Here is a 19,198-nt window from a genome sequence, read left to right on the forward strand (position 1 = left end):
GGCAAGTTTTCCCCATGTCAGGATGACAGTTCTTGAGCTGTCTTTTTACATCAAGCATTTTAGAACACAAAGATGTCTACGTATTAAGAAATGAACCTCCTCCTCAAGAAATTATCCCATTCATGGAAGGTTAGCTGGAGCCGATGCCTGACTAATTACACGTGTGCATGGCTTCAGTTCAGAAAACAGCTTTTCTTCTGACAACTTGGATCCTTGGTCTTATTTATTATTCTGTGGATTTTGGAAAGCTGAGTTTAGGCTGACACTGGAACCACCTAGACTTCTCCAAACCGGAGCTCGGGTTTTGGAGGTGTTGCATGTGGGTTTCTAAGAGACATCTGCAGTGTGACGAGTCCTCAGTGTTAGCAGAACTGCTTGAGAATGAACAGCGACATTTTAACACCAAGTATTTGCTCTGGGATTCTGCACATAAAGGTGAAGAGTTGGAATGAAGCGAAGAGCTGTTACTTCTCAGGGGCTTGTTACAGCCACAGTTAGGCTTTTCAGGAGATATAACAAGAAATGTGTTTTCTGTCTCCAACTATTTGCTACGTTCTTGGGTGTGGAGAACAAAGGACTTCATTACTTAGGGAGAGAGAAAGGATAACAGCCAGTAGTAGGGGCTGGCTGCCTTTAAGCTCAAGATCCAGGCTGGAACTCTTCTCCCCTCTGAGTTTGACTTCTTGTGGTCTAGAATCAGTTAAACAAGGCCAAATGACAACTGAAATTGTTCCTGAAATCATGTAGTCTGCTGCACGGGACAGGGGAGAATAGCTCATGAATAACCAGAGCAAGGATGATGTCAGCCTATGGGGAAGATGGACATGGTGACCAGGAAGCAGCGGTGGCGGCAGTGGTGAGAGGTGCTGTGTGAGAGAACATGCCGAGAGTGGATAAAGGATGGTCTGATCTGAACGGCACCTGGAACATCGTGTGCTGGAGCAGAGGGGGAGCAGGGCAGGGGAGGCAACGGAGACAATGTGGGCCTGCTCTCTCCCTTAAGGGCCATTGTCACAAGAGAGCCCATCCTGTAGCTAAGCCCACTGCTGGGCTAAAGAGAGATGACTGAGGAGTTAGGCGTCACTGTGTGAGCAACACTGTCACCTGTGAGGTTTTGTCAGCAATAACTGTCTGCTACCTGTTTATTTGCAATGAGTTATTCTTCGTCTGGACTGTAAGCTGCACGAAAGCAGGGAACCCGTCACTGTGTTCCCACAGTGGCACCGAGAAACAAAGTGCATTGGTTTAATAGATAAATGAATGTGTGAGCAACTAGAAGTCAATAGGAGAACACTTTTTGGCAGTTGCAGTTTTAAAGTATCACTTAGTTTATGATTAATGTGGATGGAGTTAGGGCTAGAGAGATGGTTCAGTAGTTAAGAGATAAACTGAGCTCACAGAAAACCTAAGATTGTTTCCAGCACCCAATGCGAGAGGCTCACAACAATCTGTGACTTCAGCTGCAGGAGCTCTGATGCCTTCATCTGGCCTCTGAGGGAATTGTACTCATGCACAAGACCCAAATATCTACATGATTTAAAAAAGTTTGCAAAAATATTGAGTAAAAGGAAAAAATATGAATTATGAAAGGGGCAATTAAGATGATTGAAACTATTGGAGAATTTTAAAGTATCCTAGGGGCCTTGGAATCTTCAGTACCACTGATGGATATGAAGGAGGTAGGAGTTAACAAAAGTGAACACTCCAATAATACAGCTGCTATGCTGTGCACACAGGAGACTCTTATGCCAACTGACACAAAAAGTCCTCTAAGAGAAAGGAACCTCAATTAAGAAAATGCCTCCATGAGATCAGGTTGTAGGCATGACTATAAGGCCTTTTCTTATTAAGTGATTGATGGGGGAAGGCCCCATTATGGGTGGAGCCATCCCTAAACCGGTGGTTCTGGTGTTAAGATGACTATAAGATAGCAGGCTGATCAAGCCATGAAAAACAAGCCAATAAAGTAGCACCCTTCCATGGTCTCTGCACCAGCTCCTGCCTCCAGGTTCCTGCCCTGTTTGAGTTCTTGCCCTGTCTCCCTTTGTGATAGACAGTGATGTGGAAATGTAAGCCAAATAAATGCTTCCTCCTCCAGTTGACTTGCTCATGGTGTTTCATTGCGGCAATAGAAACCCTGACTAGGACGATGTGTGACTTTCTAAACCTCACATCAAGCCATGAGCAAAGCCCCTGTGTGGTTTAGCACTCCAGCCCTACAAGAAATACCTGAGCTTGGGCAGTTTATGAAGAGAAGAAGCAATTTTGCTTCACAGTGTTAGAGGTTTCAGTCTGGCCCAGTAGCATTGGGTACATGTGGTAGACCTTGGCAAAGCATGCCTGTGCACATGAGCACTCATGCACATGCATACACACACATTTGTATCATATATATAACATTATATTAGTTTGTTGTATTAATTATAATATTAATTGATAATAAATTATAATATTATACTAACTATATATGATATATGATGATATATCATTGTATTTTATATATATATTGAGATAATAGAGCAATACTGCTGACCTCAGCAAACTTAAATACTTAAAGAGCTTCAGTTTGAACCTGTATGGAACTGACTTTGAAGTACTCCCTCATGGAAGATGCCTCTCAGGCATGGTTTGGGAAATGTGCAGAACAATCACAATGTCCTGGTCCTAAAATATAATATTTTGTTTCTTGGGGCTTTGTTTACCTTTGTGCAGAAGGTAGTATATTATTATTGCCATTGTTATCAGAATCTTTATCATCATCATCATCATCATCTGGGATTCCCACACTTTCATTGTGAGTGATGCTCTTTGTAAAACAGTCACTGTCCTTCTTTACATTCTCTCAGTGCGCATCCTGGTTGCTATTTTCATCTCTGTTCTCTCTGGAATCTTACAGTTCAATTCTTAGCTCCTATTACAGGCTGACTCTGCCTAACTCCCCATGGAGCCAGGCCTAAGAGTGAATAGCCCCACTCTCCCCATTTGTACAGATTAGAAGGGAGCTCACACAGTAGTCCAGTTTCAGGAGTTCGAGAAAATGGTTTCTGAGTATTACTGGTAAGCAATAAGGTCCAGATGTTAATGTCTTCTACCTGATCCCATGATTCCTCCAACATGAGATTCCTTCCTTCTCCTCTGCTTGGTGACTAACCATGGCATCAAGATCTCTTCCTAGGTTTCTATTCCAAGTTTCTGACACCCATTAGTTGATAAACTGTAACGTTTCAAGAATCTAGTTTATCTTATGATCATTGCATGTTTCTCTTTCACAACACTTTTGCCCTCAGACTAATGTTCTTTTTTCCTCGCTTTATTTTATTTTATTAAAAATTAAAAAAAAAACTATCTTCTTTCATTTTACATACCAACCTCAGTTCCCACTCTCTCCCCTCCTCCCACTCCCTCCAGCTTTATACCCCAACTCCCCTCATCCACTCCCCAGAGTGGTCAAGGCACACTGCTCTGAAGGCCCTCTTCACTATAATCAGGCTAAACAAGGTACCCATCCAAAGGGAATGGGTTCCAAAAAGCCAGTACAAGCAGCAGGGATAACTTTTGGTGCCACTGCCAGTGGCCCCATAGTTTGCCCCAGCGTTATATAACTGTCACCCACATTCAGACCACTTCCTAAAAATATCACCAGTAACACAGACACTGAGAGCAAAAATAAATAAGTGGGACCTCCTGAAACTGAGAAACTGTGTAAAGAAAAGGACACAGTCAAAAAGACAAAAAGGCAGCCTACTGAATAGAAAAATATCATCACAAACCCCACATCAGACAGAGGACTAACCTCCAAAATATATAAAGAACTCAAGAACTTAAACATCAAAATTCCAAATAATCCAATTTAAAATGGGGTATATAACTAAACAGAGAATTCTTAACAGAAGAATCTCAAATGGCTCAAAGATACTTAAGGAAATGTTTAACATCTTTAGCCATCAGGAAAATGCAAATCAAAATGAATATGAGATACCATCTTACATCAATCAGAATGGCTAAGATCAAAAACATCAGTGCTATCTTATGCTGGAGAGCATGTGGAGTAAGGGGAACACTCCTCCATTGCTGGTGGATAGCAAACTTGTACAACCACTCTGGAAAACAGTAGGCAATTTCTCAGAAAATTAGGAATCAAGCTACCTCAGGATCCAGCAATAGCACTCTTTGACAAATATCCAAAGTATGCTTGATGTAGGTGGGTCTTCGATCTATCTGTTGCTTTCATTGGTTAATTAATAAAGAAAACTGCTTGGCCTGATAGGTCAGAACATAGGTAGGTAGAGAAGACAGAACAGAATGCTGGGAGGAAGAAGGCAGTAACGCAGTCGCCATGAAGCTCTGGCCCAAGATGGACATAAGTTAGAATCTTTCCCACAAGCCACCACCTCATGGTGCTACACAAATTAATAGAAATGGGTTAATCAAGATGTAAGAGTTAGCCAGTAAGAGGCTAGAGCTAATGAGCCAGGCAGTGTTTAAATGAATACAATTTGTGTGTTGTTATTTCAGTTGTAAAGCTAACCATGCAGGAGCCAAGTGGGATGAAAAGCAGGCCTGCTCGCCTCATCACTACAGATGCTAAGTCATACAAGAACATTTGTTCAACTAGGTCCATAGCAACATTTTTGTAATAACCAGAACCTTGAAACAACCTAGATTCCCCTCAATTGAAGAATGAGTAAAGAAAATGTAGCATGTTTACACAATGGAGTACTATTCAGTAGTAAAAAACAATGACATCTTGAAATTTTTATGCAAATGGATGGAACTAGAAAAAAACATCCTGAATGAGGTAACCCAGACCCAGAAAGATAAGCATGGTATGTACTCATGCTTAATAACTTAGGACTTTTCATGACAATGATATGCATCTGCTCCTGGCAGCACCACCTACTTCAAGAGAAACATGGACATTGAAGAGGATCCTTATGGTGTTTGCTAGTTATTTGGGAAAAAAAAACTGGTCTTGCTTAGACTGACTGCTAAACTTGCCTAAAGGTGAGATGAATCTTCAGGGTTTCTTGTTAAACTCTGTAAAGCAGAGGTTAACAAGCCTATAGTCCATGATTCTAGAGAAGCTATGTATCAATGTGAACCCCTAAGAAAAACACATAGATACCCTCAGGAAGGGGAAATAGATAAGATCTCCTGATACAGACAACTCTTGCGCTAGCCTACTGGCTGCTTGTTATCTTTCTCTACTTGCCTAGCTTTCTAGAAATCTCTGGCATATACATCCCTTGCCACTGTGTATACTTAAACACCAAAGTCTTGAGACCTCAAAGTGTGATTGATAACTATCCACTGACCACACTCTTCTACATCATCATGGGAAACTCTGAGAAGCAGCTGGCCACCAGAAACTTCACTTCCTGACCTTCTTGCTTTGAGTTGCGAACATAGACTAAATTTCCTCTCATAGAACACATAAGGAAGAGAGGTATACCACTTCCAAGGTGGCTCATAAGAATAACCACAATGATGTCACCACTCTGGGAAATGGTGCTGTTAACACTCTATGGTCTCTGTCAACCTATGTGATTGATTAACTCTGAAAGCAGAAACAAGCCCTTTCTGTACACAGACAGAAACAAGACTCTAGTCACTGTGTCTAGCTATACTAACACAATGCATAGCCTAAAACTCACCATGGCCACACGTTTCCACTGGCAGAATTTGGGATCTTCTGACAGGATACTGACCATAGTTTAGCCAGTTCTTCTGTGATTGGCCACAGTTACAAGCTATTTCTTCTACCTGCTGAGCCTGCTGGGCAGCTTAGAGGTCTGTTCTCTGGGTCAGCCTTGGGTCAGCTTCAACTGTTCACTATGGTTTTTGCTAGTTATCAAGCTACTATTAGTAGTAGAATGGAACAGGGGAAACTGAATACCTCCTTGGCCACAGGTCTGTGAACACGCAGTCCATGTTGTCCATCCCGAGAGCTGACAGTTGACGACACATTCCACCAGACAGGGGATACTCATCCTCTGGGGTTTTTCCAGATTTCGCTGTGGATGCAATGAGATACACTCTCAATACCAAAACCATATCACTATTCTTTTATGGTCAAGAGTGCCCTTAATTCTGTAACAAACAGCCTCTCTACAGTGTGGTGGGAGAACAAACATCCATTGTTCTAGAAATTGGTAGGCACAGAAATGACTGTTGCTATTTCACTGGTGACATTGGTTAGTCAAAGTTTCTTATTATAGACTGTGAATTCTAGCAGACACTTGACACTCAGTTGTAGGGAAAGTATAAGGCCACATGGCACAGAGATTGCCTGTGTTGCTCAGCCACAAGAAAGCAGAAAGACATGAAATCATTCCACCCAGACATCCCGACAGTACACAGAGAGATCAAAATTATTAACAAGGCTGGTGGTGCACAGAATGGGAACAAAGATAAAATAAGCCATTCATCTGAATCCCCAGATGATCAGCAGGACAATGTAATTACAGCTCTACTCTGGAGACGAATTCACTAGACAGTTTACTTTCTTCTCTGGAATCTGTGTGTAGACAGAATGTGTACGTTTTGTTGGGACCAAGGTAGGAGACTTTTCAGTGAGAGAATAAATTACCCAAGAATCAGCCAGCGAATACTTAAGTCTGTGCTGTGTGACTCACATGCCGGGTGTATGTTTAATTAAAAAAGCTTTGGCACCCGGCACATTTTAAATAATATCAGTACATCTACCCAAAGCTAAAATTAGTTACCACAACATGATGAATCCTGGAGTGGGTAGCACAGAAAACACCTTAAAGGAATCTGTGATTATTGGTGTGAAACAGGAGATTAATACTTTAGGACTTCTTTAAATAAATAGTCATTAAATATATGTTTAGTATATACCATTTAGAAAATGAGGAAACTGACTTTTATTAATGAATAATTTACATCTCTCCTTACATCAGAAGAATATATTTTTCTGCACACATAGGCAGCTTAAAACTAATAGGTAACAAGGTTCATAAACAAAGAGGAGCACAAATAAAACCAGCTACTCAGCCTAAGTGCTACAGTCCAACACTGTGCTCTTGTCAGCGGAAGCATTCTTATGCTATTTCTCATTCACACATGGGGAGGGAATGTTGACGTCGCGGGGACAGCTCTGAGTTATTCGGAAGAGCTGTAGTTAGGCGACTCCTTTCCCGATGAGTCAGTGTTTTACAGGCCAAATAAACTAAATTAAGTTTTTAAATAAAGCAGTGACACTTGGTCAAGAGTCATCTATTGCATGCGAGCCATTTTTAGAATCCTACTGGCTGGGGACAGACTGGTCCATAGTCAGCATCCTGGGTGACATCAGCACATCTGGTTAGGGAGCATATTATGACAATACTTAGGGTTGGGATAGCAGTGGTGACGAAGTCTTTATTAATTTACTTCCTTCACGCCACAACAACTGAAACAGATCTTTGTTTGCCTGTCAACAGGTTATAGACATTGTTGCAGCCACCTGTGATTGCTGGCATCCTATTTTCAATCCTGAAGATGGTTTCTGCAATGCCTGCAGTATGCCAGTATTTCCCTTTTCTGTTGAGCTGGCCCTCTAGTGCTGAATTTACATCTGGGAAGGAAAAGCCAGCTTCTTTGGAATGGGTCCAACTGTAGCTTTTCTCCAAATTCGATAAAATTAGATAACTTCAAAACCTCCTCATTTGAAAATTGACATGGAGGTCTTTTGCATAGATTGGGAAGAAAAAAGACAGCTGTACTGTTTATCTGGAAATTATTTGTTGAGAAAACTGTCAGTGTGTTCTGCATCCTGGGTCGGCATCCATCTTGTGCAATGAGGACATGAATCACCCAGTGTAAGCATTCACACCACAGTCGCAAAGTCACTAACACCAATGATTGTCGGAAAGCAAGCCTGTTTTAAGAAGTTCTTGGAAGCAATGACTCAGTTTCTTACCGGGTCCCATTTCTTCAGTGCAAGATGACATGTCTCCCCTTGAGTAAGTCCAAACCAGTGCCATACAACTGCTTCACAACACCTCTTCAGTCGGTGTCTGGAATATCTATTAGGTTTTGTGAAGGCTGAGGACAAAAGCTAAGATATCGCATCACACACAAGTTACCTGCTCACAGTGGTCCATGCCAACTGGCTTGCCATCACTGCGCACACAGCTCAGCAGGCGAGTCCTCACGCCCTGGCCACAGGAAGCGTTTTCACTCAGCTGGCATGTACTCCACTCTATGGGAAGAGGATCACAAACACTGAGTTTCGAAGGTCTAGACTTGTGAACCAAGCACACCCAAGCTCTGATCATCTGTATAGGCTGGAGGGGAGTCCACAAACAATTTTACAACCTTGCTAAGTAGCTTTGGAAAGCCTTGTCCAACAATTGTGTCAGAGGAAAAACACACAAATGAACAAAAATAAATGTACTAAATTAATTTCCTAGAATTTGTGTATGTATGTGTGTGTATGTGTGTGTATGTGTGTGTGTATGTGTGTGTATGTGTGTATGTGTGTGTATGTATGTGTGAGTATGTGTGTGTATGTGTGTGTGTATGTATGTATGTGTGTGTGTGTGTGTGTGTGTGTGTGTGTGTGTTTGGGATAAAACAAAATAAAATGAAAACCCAAAGGTTATACCAACTATTTGGTAGGATAGGAAAGACACTAACCAGAATAATAAAACAAAAGACCAGTTTAAGAAAATTATTTATTGCATATGATTGAGAGAGGAAACAACTGAGCCATGGCAACAACTCTCTGTTTATGACCCATATCCCCAAATCCTTCCAAAGTGGTAGAATTAGGGAGTGCAATCATTTAATGGTGATTGGATTAAGAAGGAGGGGAACTAAGAAGTGGGATTAGCATCTTTGTGAAAGACTCCAGGGAACTTGTCTGCAGACATCCTGTGAGAGTACTCACTCACAGGTGCCATCTCTGCGTAAGTAAGTGTCACAGGGCTGGCTAGTGGTATTTACAATACAGGACTATAGCCATGTGAGGTGGTTCTGGCCACTTCGGCCCCTCCCTTCATACTTAATTTGACTTAAAACAGTGAAGAAAGAAAACTTTTCTTATAAATGTGGGTGTTAAAGATCATTGACCGTGTTAATAAAAACCTCTCCTTTTTTTCTATATCTAAGAGCTTAATAACAAACGTATGGCTAAAGAAAATTCAGTCTTAAAAATACGCTTTTCCAATAAAGCAAAATTCTATTGTATTTCTGAAAAAAAAAAAACTGCTATCAAAACCAAAGACCCGAAGGAAAAGGGTGAATCTAGTATGCTGCCATCCACCCATGAAAGAACTAGACACCTGCATAGAATTTACAAGGTCTTCACCCCGAGGAATCTCAGCGACTCCAACGTGTGTGGAACAGGGAAGTTTTTGGCAAAGGATACTGCTTTGCCTCTGCAGGCATATGGTGGTGTGTTCCTAAGTATTGACTGGTTAGACCTAACATGGTCCTCCATTTGGTGGCATTTTTCATATCTCCCGCTGGGGGAATGGTAGGTGGCAGATGAATGTAGTAGCAACTCTCTTGTTTTGGGCACTGTCCTGTGTGTTCAGACAACCATAGAGGCTAAATAATTCATCCATCATGATTATTGTTGTCTCTCTAATGTTCATTACTGGTTAGGCCTCCCTAAATTTTTATTGTCTATGGAAAAAATATATCATAGACACAAGTTACCAAAATAATGAAAAGCATGAGAAAAACCAGACTCTACTGTGGTATCTGTTTAAGCCAAGCTGTTCTTCAGAAATTACGGGTGGATTTGATGTATCCAAATGCCACGAATGGATGTTTGCTTTCAGGAAGGACAGTTGGAACTAAGTCCTCAGCCTTTTGTGTCCAACACATACATTTTCCTCTCCCTCCCCAGTGCCGGGATGGGGTGCACACAAGAGGGTTAGTTAATGATCAGGGAGCGCATGTTGGATTTTCACCATACCCGTGAGGTTGTACTGGAACTGGAAGCAGTTTTCATTGAGGAGACAGGGCCGCGCCTGTGAGTCTTCCCCACAAGTTCTTGAGTTCAGAGAGGGCCTCAGCAGATGTCGAGATCTTCTCTGCATTGCATGAGGGTCACATGACTATGAAAGTCAAGAACAGGCAGACAAAGACACACAGTGAGCGGTAAATTATACGGTTATAAGTTCACACGCAGGCATAGAACAGGGGCAGGGAGGAGACTGAAGTCACAACAATGAGGCCATCACTTGAAAATGCTGCAGCTTGTGGTTAGGAGAGAAAATGATTTGGTCATGGATGCTGGCTTGCCTTCTGCTTTCATTTCATTTGACAACCAATACATTTTAATCTTTAAATGAAATTTAAAAAAGTGACCCCAGTTACTCTAGTTCAACAGAAGTAATCACACAGAATAGTGAAATGAGAAAATTACTTTTAAAAATCCCAGGATAAAAAGCTACACATAAGAATAAAATTATAAAATTAATTGGATGAATTAGAGCCTTCATTTTATCTGGGAGCTCACTGCCTGAAGGGGATGAATCGCTATAAGTTTGTCTGAGTCCCTCAAAATAAATATATAGATGCAATTCAAAAGATTTACTGAAAAATCACCTTGACCTGGGACCACATGTACTTGTGCTAGAGCCAGATAAATCGACTTACCACATCTTATACAACTGGTCTACCCACAGAAACGTGTCCAGCTCCTGCTGGGGAACAACCTTATTTCTAATGTCCTTCAAACCTTACACTTTATCTTCCTTATATAACTAATACACCGTTATTCCTCTCACAATGTGACCTCTAATGATCCTAAATTCTCTTTTTTTAAAAATTCACTGTCTTTAATGATGCCAAATTGATTTATATTCATGGATTTAGTTCTAAATGTGTATATACACCTGTCTGTACACTGCTAGTCTTTATGTCTTTAATACCCTGTTTATTCTTTTAAAAAATTATTAAGGCATGGTAGATAACAATTTCTACTTATCTTATAACCCATGAAATCTTGAAGGAAACCATGTAAAACAGTTTTCCAATAATCATCATGAATACATTCACAGCATGCAGTTCCACATCTAAAATGTCTAGGAAGGGTTAAAGACTGGAAGAATAAAGGTTCTGAATTGTGATCACAAAATCACCATGTCGGTGTCTGAGATGTCATTTTATTTCTACCTTCTTCCTTTAGTCTTTTCAGGTTTCATAGTAAGAATACAACCTGTACACTGAATCTTGACTGATTCAAAGTGACAGTGTTGGATTACACTGAACTATGGGATAGAAATCCACACATTTTCTTCTAAAGTTTAGGTAATTGAAACACCTTTGCTAACCATGTGATTTCACACTCAGATAATCCGTCAGTACTTTAAATTCTACATTTAATTGTATTATATTATATTATATTATATTCAGGTGATCAAGAGGGAGCAAACATTTATTTAATCATATACACACAAATCCCATGTAACATACTTACTAATAATTTATCTCTATTTTTCCATTTAATTTGGATCCACATGCTCATAAGGGGGAATAAAAAACTTAACTGATTTGTCACTAAAGGAAAATTATAGAATCCTGGTAGATGTTCCAGATTAAGATTCTTCTGCATTTGTTTCCTATAAAGTAATCAATCAGTGTTTGAATTAAATGACTGTGTACAAGGACGTATGTGTCTGCTTAGTCTAAGCCATAAAATAAAAGAGAAGATAAAACAGACACGCGTATGAAATATGGCTGCAATGCTTGGGGTCAGCATCATTCTGATTTGGACATTTTTCAGACTTTGGAATATTTGTACAGACTTTAGAGGTGACATCTATTCTCCGAAAATGCAAAGTCTGAAACATCCTGAAATCTGAAACCTGCACTAGACAAATGAACAATCACACATGGTACACATTTGCTCATCTGAACTTACGGGAGCCAGGTGAATCGTGATAGGATGTGATTTGATGAGATTTTAAGATTTCATCGATCAAACTTCATAGTGTGTGTGCTTGTTTAACATGGCTTTACATTATCCTCTTTGGTTTAATATCCTATTCAGAGCATCTAGATATACTGAAATAAAAACTACAAGTAACTCTCTTATTAATTCCTTATGCATAGAAATAGTTAAAGAGCAGCTTATGGGTGACTGGAATCCATATAAACATTGCAAACTCTTCTTAGATTCTTATGAAAATTATCTTGATATCGATAGGTGAGAGATTGCTGTTTTGTCTCTTTTCATTAGCTCTTTGTCAAAACTTAATGGCCACGCTTTTTATCACTTCCATTTCTCTAGTAGCTATTACATGATATTCAAAAATGATTAATTACGTACTGATGCGGTGTCAAGTGAAGAGGAGCCTCTGGGGCAGTGGCTCTCACCCTTCCTAATGCTGTAACACCTTAATTCAGTTCCTCGTGTGTGGTGACACACAACCATAACATTATTTCATTGCTAATTCATAACTGTACTTTTGAAATTGTTATGAGTCGTAATATAATATCTGATATGCCGATGGTCTTAGGTGACCTCTGTGGAAGGGTCATTCGATCCCCAAAGGAATTTCAACCCATGGGTTGAGAACAACTAATCTAGGTCTTGAGGGTTTCTTCACTGGCTCAGAACTCCCCAAACAAAAATCTCTTCCAGAGAATATTTGTTTTATTTATATAAAGAATAAGGTCCATTCTGTAATATGCAAAAATGATGTGCAGACACAGCCACCTCAGAGTCAATTTCAGACTTATTTTATTGGAAAGATTAAGACTACATAGCTGAAAGCTATTTTCTAGGTAGACTGTAACCATGAAGAACCATTTTCCCTCTAGATCAAGAACCTTTAAACTCAAATAGGCTTTCTAACTTATTATCTTTGTTAACCAAAGTTCAAGCCTTGCTTGCTAAATTGTATCTTCATACCTTTTGTTCACCCCAGCAGCTAGATTTCCTACTGGACCTGAATTCCTGTCCTCATCTCAAAGTAGACACCTCACCTGCCAACCTCTACCCACTTCCTCGGACCCATCAGCTAGAGATCGATACTGCTGCACCACCAAGCATGTCCTGAAGTGTGTATATGTCCTTCCCATGGGCTACAACCGAGCATGTCCTGAAGTGTGTGTATGCTCTTCCCGTGGGGTACAACCGAGCATGTCCTGAAATATGTGTATGTTCTTTCTGTGGGGTACAACTGAGCATGTCCTGAAGTGTGTGTGTGTGTGTGTTCTTCCCATGGGGTACAACCGAGCATGTACTGAAGTGTGTGTGTGTGTTTTTCCCATGGGCTCTCTGGAGAGCCCATATCTGAATACCTGATGTTATTTGCATATAACAAATAATAAATGTTTGTTCTACAGGTAGGTTGGTTATCTTGGGAAATCAGGGTGGGTTTTATAAACCACCATTAGAAAACAAGCAATAAACCTTGGAGAGTGGTCATTTTGCTTAATATGGGTTTTTTCCAAGGTTCAGTACATCCAACAAGAATATTCTCAAATTGCTCATACTCTTACATTTCTCACACAATCGTGATGAAAGCCATCATTAACTTAATGAAACATATCAATAAATGAGGCTAATGACCCATAGAATAGATAACAGATAATTTAAAATCTTTAAAATAAATCCAAATAGAAGCTATTATGTGAGATCACTGAGCTACTAAAGATCACAGTTTAGCAAAACCTGGGATAGAGCCAGGTGTTTATGAATTTAGGTCACTCTGCAGATTTCTTGCTTGGATATGAGCATGACTTCAAAGCCTGGTCTTGCCAGCTCCCATCAGATACTGAGAGTCAGGGCAGTCATCGAGTTGCAGAGTTTATCTGATAACAGACAAAAGGCTGCTCCCTTGGTTGTCTGGTTCTCTGGAGGTCAGTGGATGCATGCTCCCGAACTTCTTCTTTCTTATTTTGACAGATGTAGCAAAAAGTGCACAAGAGAATAATGTGGTGCTTATTAAGAAACTTAAAAAGGAAGCTAAACCCTGCTTCTCCAAAGTTGATGAAAGGCTAAGAAAAATCCGGGCCTAAAGTATTTCTTCTTATGGCTTCCATGAGATTCCAAAGAACTAGTCATTTACATAAAGAGGGTTTTGCACATCAAATACAATATGACAGCAAAGCCAAAACCAACAGAGATCACAGAATCATTTCTGCAAGCACAGCTAGTGGGCCAGTGAGGAGCAGGAATGCCATCTTACAGGCACCTATGTTAAGTAAGAACTAGGCGGGGACAGCTGAAAAGTAGAATGGGACATCCAACCAGAGTTGATGGCCACAAGCAGGCAACTGAACTGAGACCCAGAGGACCTGTACAAAGGGACAGGAGCAAAAAAAGGTCCCCCAGGAAGGCCTTGGGAGTCCCTGCGTCCTGATTCATTAGCCCTTCATGTTGATAGGTCAGATCTCCCTTCAAGAATGCTTTTGAGCCCTTCTCTACCACACCACTAAAGACAAACAGGTTATTAGATCTTCAAATTAAGAAACCCAGGAAGAGCAGCTGAGAAGGATAACGAGAATCCAGAACAGCTGGATGGGAAGGGGAATCAAGAAATCCAGGGCAGCAGATTTAGCTTTGGACTGTTCCTTCTAAATGTTCACACAAGTAATTTTACAGAGCAAGAAACAAAGAAAGAAACCATATTCAAATTCCATAGGAGAAAAACGATGAGAATAACATCACACAGGTAAGAAAGACACTGACGCAGAAAGACAAATGAGAAACAGGCTGGAAGTGTCTTTCCAAAGGAACCAAGCTAGCTGGAAAATGACACAGGAAAAAAAAAAATGAAGTAAACATGAATAAGAATTCTAGGAACTCAGAAACCAAGTAACTGAGTTCCACAAACAATTCAGAATAAAAGGAAATGTCATTTTCAGGAATGAAAACAGAAACTCAGGGTTAAGAAGGGCAACAAATCATGTCTTTATAGACATGGGAAAAAATAAGAAAGCTGAAATAAAGCATAAAAAAAACTGGGAAAATCTGAGAAAAGCTGGTGAATAGAGAAATGAGGCAAAACAGACAGCACACATATAACCAGAATTCATAAGAAAGCACAGCAGAAGCAGAGTCTAAGGATAAAAACTTTAAGGAAACATAACAGTAAAAACAAGAAAGATTTGAAACTGCCCATTGAAAAGAGCACACCAGAGTTGTCAATACTGAAACATATTCTTGTATAATTACTTAGCTTTGAACAGGAGGGTGAAATAAATTTGAATATCTAGGAGAAGGTGCCAGATGGCTTATAGAGAGGAAACAAAATCACATTCCATCATGTGACAGGGAAAGTTAATGTTAGAAAAGTGTAGAAATACAATAAAGATTCACATTCAAAAGGATCTAAGGCTATATTACACACAGCAAGGCTGACTTTCAGTTATAAAGCCTGTAGATGAACTGTTAGGAACACACAAGTGCTCAAGCAATATTTCTGCCATGAGTACATTCCTCGGGATTTATTGGAGACTGATTTTAGTGCATCCAAGTGGCTAGAAAACATTAATAAACAGCTATGAAATGAGACACCCTTATATGTAGAAAATACAAAAAAGGCAGAGTGCTCTGAATATCCATATACAGCACCAATGAAAAAGAACAAAGCACGTGCAAAAAGTGCTCCAAAATGTAAATACCTATATTTGATGTGGGACAATTCTGTATTCTGTCAATTATGCTTTAAATAAATGCTGATTGGCCAGTAGCCAGGCAGGAAGTATAGGCGGGACAACCAGACAGGAAGTAGAGGCAGGGGAATGAGAACAGTAGTATTCTGGGAAGAAGGAAGCTCTTTCCCTAGTCCTGCCCAGACCACGGAAGAAGCAGGATGTGACCTACCCTGCTGAAAAAGGTACTGAGCCTTATGGCTAACATAGATAAGAATAATGGGTTAATATACATTATAAGAGCTACTACAAAGCCTGAGCTAATGGGCCAATCAGTTTATAACCTAATGTAGACTCCGTGTGTGATTTTCTTTGGGGGCTTACCAGCTGTGGAAACTGGGCAGGACATAAAACCCAACAAGCTGGCCCGTCATGTTATATTTATTGGTATTACTATCATGAGATTTTTCTCTGTGAATGTGGGATAAAGATTGTAATCATGACACATGCTTTGTCTATGATCACCCATTGTCCCTGGTAACTTGATTTATAGTATGGATTGAAGACAAATGGCATGGATACAAAATATAAAACTTATTTAAATTTGATTCCATAAGGATATGAAAGAGACGTTTATGGTAAACCTGCCAAGGAAAGCATTTTCCTCAATTATCTGTACAAAATGGACCTGCAGGTGAGTGAATAGCAGTTGGAGTGTAAGTTATCCTTGAAGGTGATTCCACAGATAAATTATGACCAATGACTGAATTGGAATGTTGTCATTTTATATCTCTGGACTAAAAGAGGGAGGCATGATACACCAATGCCAGGTGAACTAAAAAGAAGTGGGAACCCTACAGTATGTTTCTTGATGATCCCAGCTTCTGCAAGTAGGGGCTCACCAAAGACTGGTGGAGGCTTTGCCATCCCCAAGTTACAACTCTTAAGGACACAGGACCATGTTCAATTTCACTGTGGAGATATGATTCCTAAAAGACAAACTGGAAATAGTTTGTAAGTCAGGTGATTTATTTTTCTCTCCAATAAATTACCAAGAAGAGGGGAATGAGAGAGAAATAGAAGGGGAAGCTCCACTAAAAGAGAGATAAAGATCTATCTAGAAACAGAAGACCTGCTGGAGTAGGCAAGCATAGGAGATAGGTTAGAAATCTAGGACTTCACCTGTTTTGGGGCTATGCTCATACCCCGCTACAAGCATTATGCCCAGTTAGTAAACTATGACCCTCACTTACATTGAATTGCATGCACACCCCACTCTGAACAACGGAGTTAAGTTTTACCTTCCCTTCATGATCTCTAATGTTTGATTGCACTTAGTTGAAATCTGGTTGCGTATGGATATCAAGGAAGGAGATGAACTGATACAGAATGGTTTTGGGTGCATGAGCTCAAAGGCAAACTGTATTTTCTCAGGAATGTTTTAAAAGAAACCCTTGTTTGTCGTTTTAAGATTATGCATAAATGGATGTGGATATGATTGAAATCAGATGCACTGTGATAAGGGACAGGCACATTAGAGGAAAAGGTTATATAACTTAATATGTCAGTCAAAACAAAGAACCACCATATACCCCTTAGCATTAAGACCTGGGAACAAAGGTCTTAAGTGTCTTCAGTCTTGCAGCCTCTTGTCGTGATTATACATTGCCCTAATTTCGCTTTTGAGTAAACTGTCCTTGTTTACACAAAACTGGACTTGTTTGTCACAATCTTCTCTTTTTTTATTGATTTTTACATTTTTCTCTGCTTCCCTCTCTGCCTCCCCCTCCCATCAACCCTCTCCCAAAAGGTCCCCATGCTTCCAATTTACTCAGGAGATCTTGTCTTTTTCTACTACCATGTAGACTAAATCCATATATGTCTCTCTTGGGGTCCTGATTGTTGTCTAGGTTCTCTGGGATTGTGATTTGTGGGCTGTTTTTCTTTGCTTTATGTTTAATAATCACTTATAAGTAAGTACATGTAATAGTTTTCTTTCTGGGTCTGTGGTTACCTCACTCAAAATAATGTTTTCTAGCTCCATCCATTTGCCTACAAAATTCAAGCTGTCATTTTTTCTGCTGTGTAGTACTCCATTGTGTAAATGTACCACATTTTTCTTATCCATTCTTTGGTTAAGGGACATTTAGGTTGTTTCCAGATTCTGGTTATGAGAAACAAAGCTGCTATGAATATAGTTGTGTATATATCCTTGTGGCACGGTTGAACATCCTTTGGATATATACCCCAAAGTGGTATTACTGGGTTTTGAGGAAGATTGTTTCCTAATTTTCTGAGAAATCACCACACTGACATCCAAAGGGTTTGTGCCAGCTTGCATTCCCACCAGTAATGCAGGAGTGTTCCCTTTACCCCACAACCTCTCCAGCATAAGTTGTCATCAATGTTTTTGATCTTGGCCATTCTTACAGGTGTAAGATGGAATCTAAGAGTTGTATTGAATAACTGGATAGCAACATGTAGAAGAATGAAAATAAACCCATGTCTATCACCATGCACAAAACTCAAGTTCAAAGACCTCAACATAAAGCTAGCCACACTGAACCTCATAGAAGAGAAAGTGGAAAGTACACTTGAACACATCGGCACAGGAGACCACTTCCTACTTACCCAGTAGCATGATCTTTTATTGCACACTGTAGTCCATCCTCTCCTTCCTATCCAGGACATGGAGTGGACTACATATCCCAATGTTCCCTGTGGAACCATGTTACCAGGAAATGACTGAATTTTGATATTGGCAGATAAGAAGGGCATGTGTGACAGCTCTAATCCCCCTTTTCCTTCTCCTCTTCTTACCCCCCCACATCTATAGGTCATTCTTCATTCTCTTCCTTTATTTCAGGGAGGTTCAATAGTGACCTCAGAATGGCCTTGGAAGTCAAGCTCAAAGTAACAGATTCATAAGTGCAAATTACCCCATGGAAACAACTGTGTATTTCCAAGCCTGAAAATCCACCTAGGACTGTTTTCTATTACTTAGAAACTTCTGTAGTTTGAGGTAATTTTTTTTTTACAAATTACCTGTAACTTGTAATTTACAAATTATCTGTAATTGCTACATGTTACACTAGACTATCTACAGTTCAAACATTTTAGGTTTTCGTGTAACATATTATGTCATACAGAGTCAAAAGACATAAATGAGTACTAAATCATTTATAAATTTAAACTCGTTAATTTATTGCCTATGACCTTCTTGGACTACTTGAAAACTCATGTTAAGCTCTCTATTTATTTTAAAGAAATAACATTTAAAAATAAACTAAATAGAAAGCACCACAACAATGAATAAAATACCACTGCACTCAAGATTTTTTCATATTCTGTGTTTTTAAGAGATCATAACTTGCTTTCCCAAAAGACATACAATTTCATTTTGAAGGAATGTATTAGAAATTAAAAAAAATAAAGGGCTATTTCATCTTCCCTTCAAAAGAAAAGTACTTATTAAATTTGCTTTTGAAGAAGTTAAAGTTATTTTACTGATGTTTTGGGTATTAAAAGGCAAAACAGCAGGTGTCTAAATTTTTTCTGTTGCTGTGAGAAAAATGCCTTTGACAAACACAATTCAAAGGGTGTATTTCAGCTCACAGTTCAAGGGTACAAT

General features: G+C 39.7%; 1 protein-coding gene across 1 annotated transcript in view; it reads right to left on the bottom strand.

Annotated features, from left to right (window-relative positions):
- The window catches only part of Thsd7b (thrombospondin type 1 domain containing 7B), an 863,852-nt gene that overhangs the window by 35,838 nt on the left and 808,816 nt on the right, over nucleotides 1-19,198 (bottom strand). The window contains exons 18-20 of the mRNA XM_050147880.1: nucleotides 9,932-10,073; nucleotides 8,091-8,206; nucleotides 5,897-6,014 (exon numbers count right to left, since the gene is read on the bottom strand). Coding sequence (XP_050003837.1) covers nucleotides 5,897-6,014; nucleotides 8,091-8,206; nucleotides 9,932-10,073 — 376 coding nt within the window. The remainder of the gene's footprint in view (nucleotides 1-5,896; nucleotides 6,015-8,090; nucleotides 8,207-9,931; nucleotides 10,074-19,198) is intronic.

This window comes from Alexandromys fortis, unplaced genomic scaffold, assembly GCF_014885135.2.
Source record: "Alexandromys fortis isolate MF-2015 unplaced genomic scaffold, M_Fortis_MF-2015_v1.1 scaffold_58, whole genome shotgun sequence".
Lineage (NCBI taxonomy): Eukaryota > Metazoa > Chordata > Mammalia > Rodentia > Cricetidae > Alexandromys > Alexandromys fortis.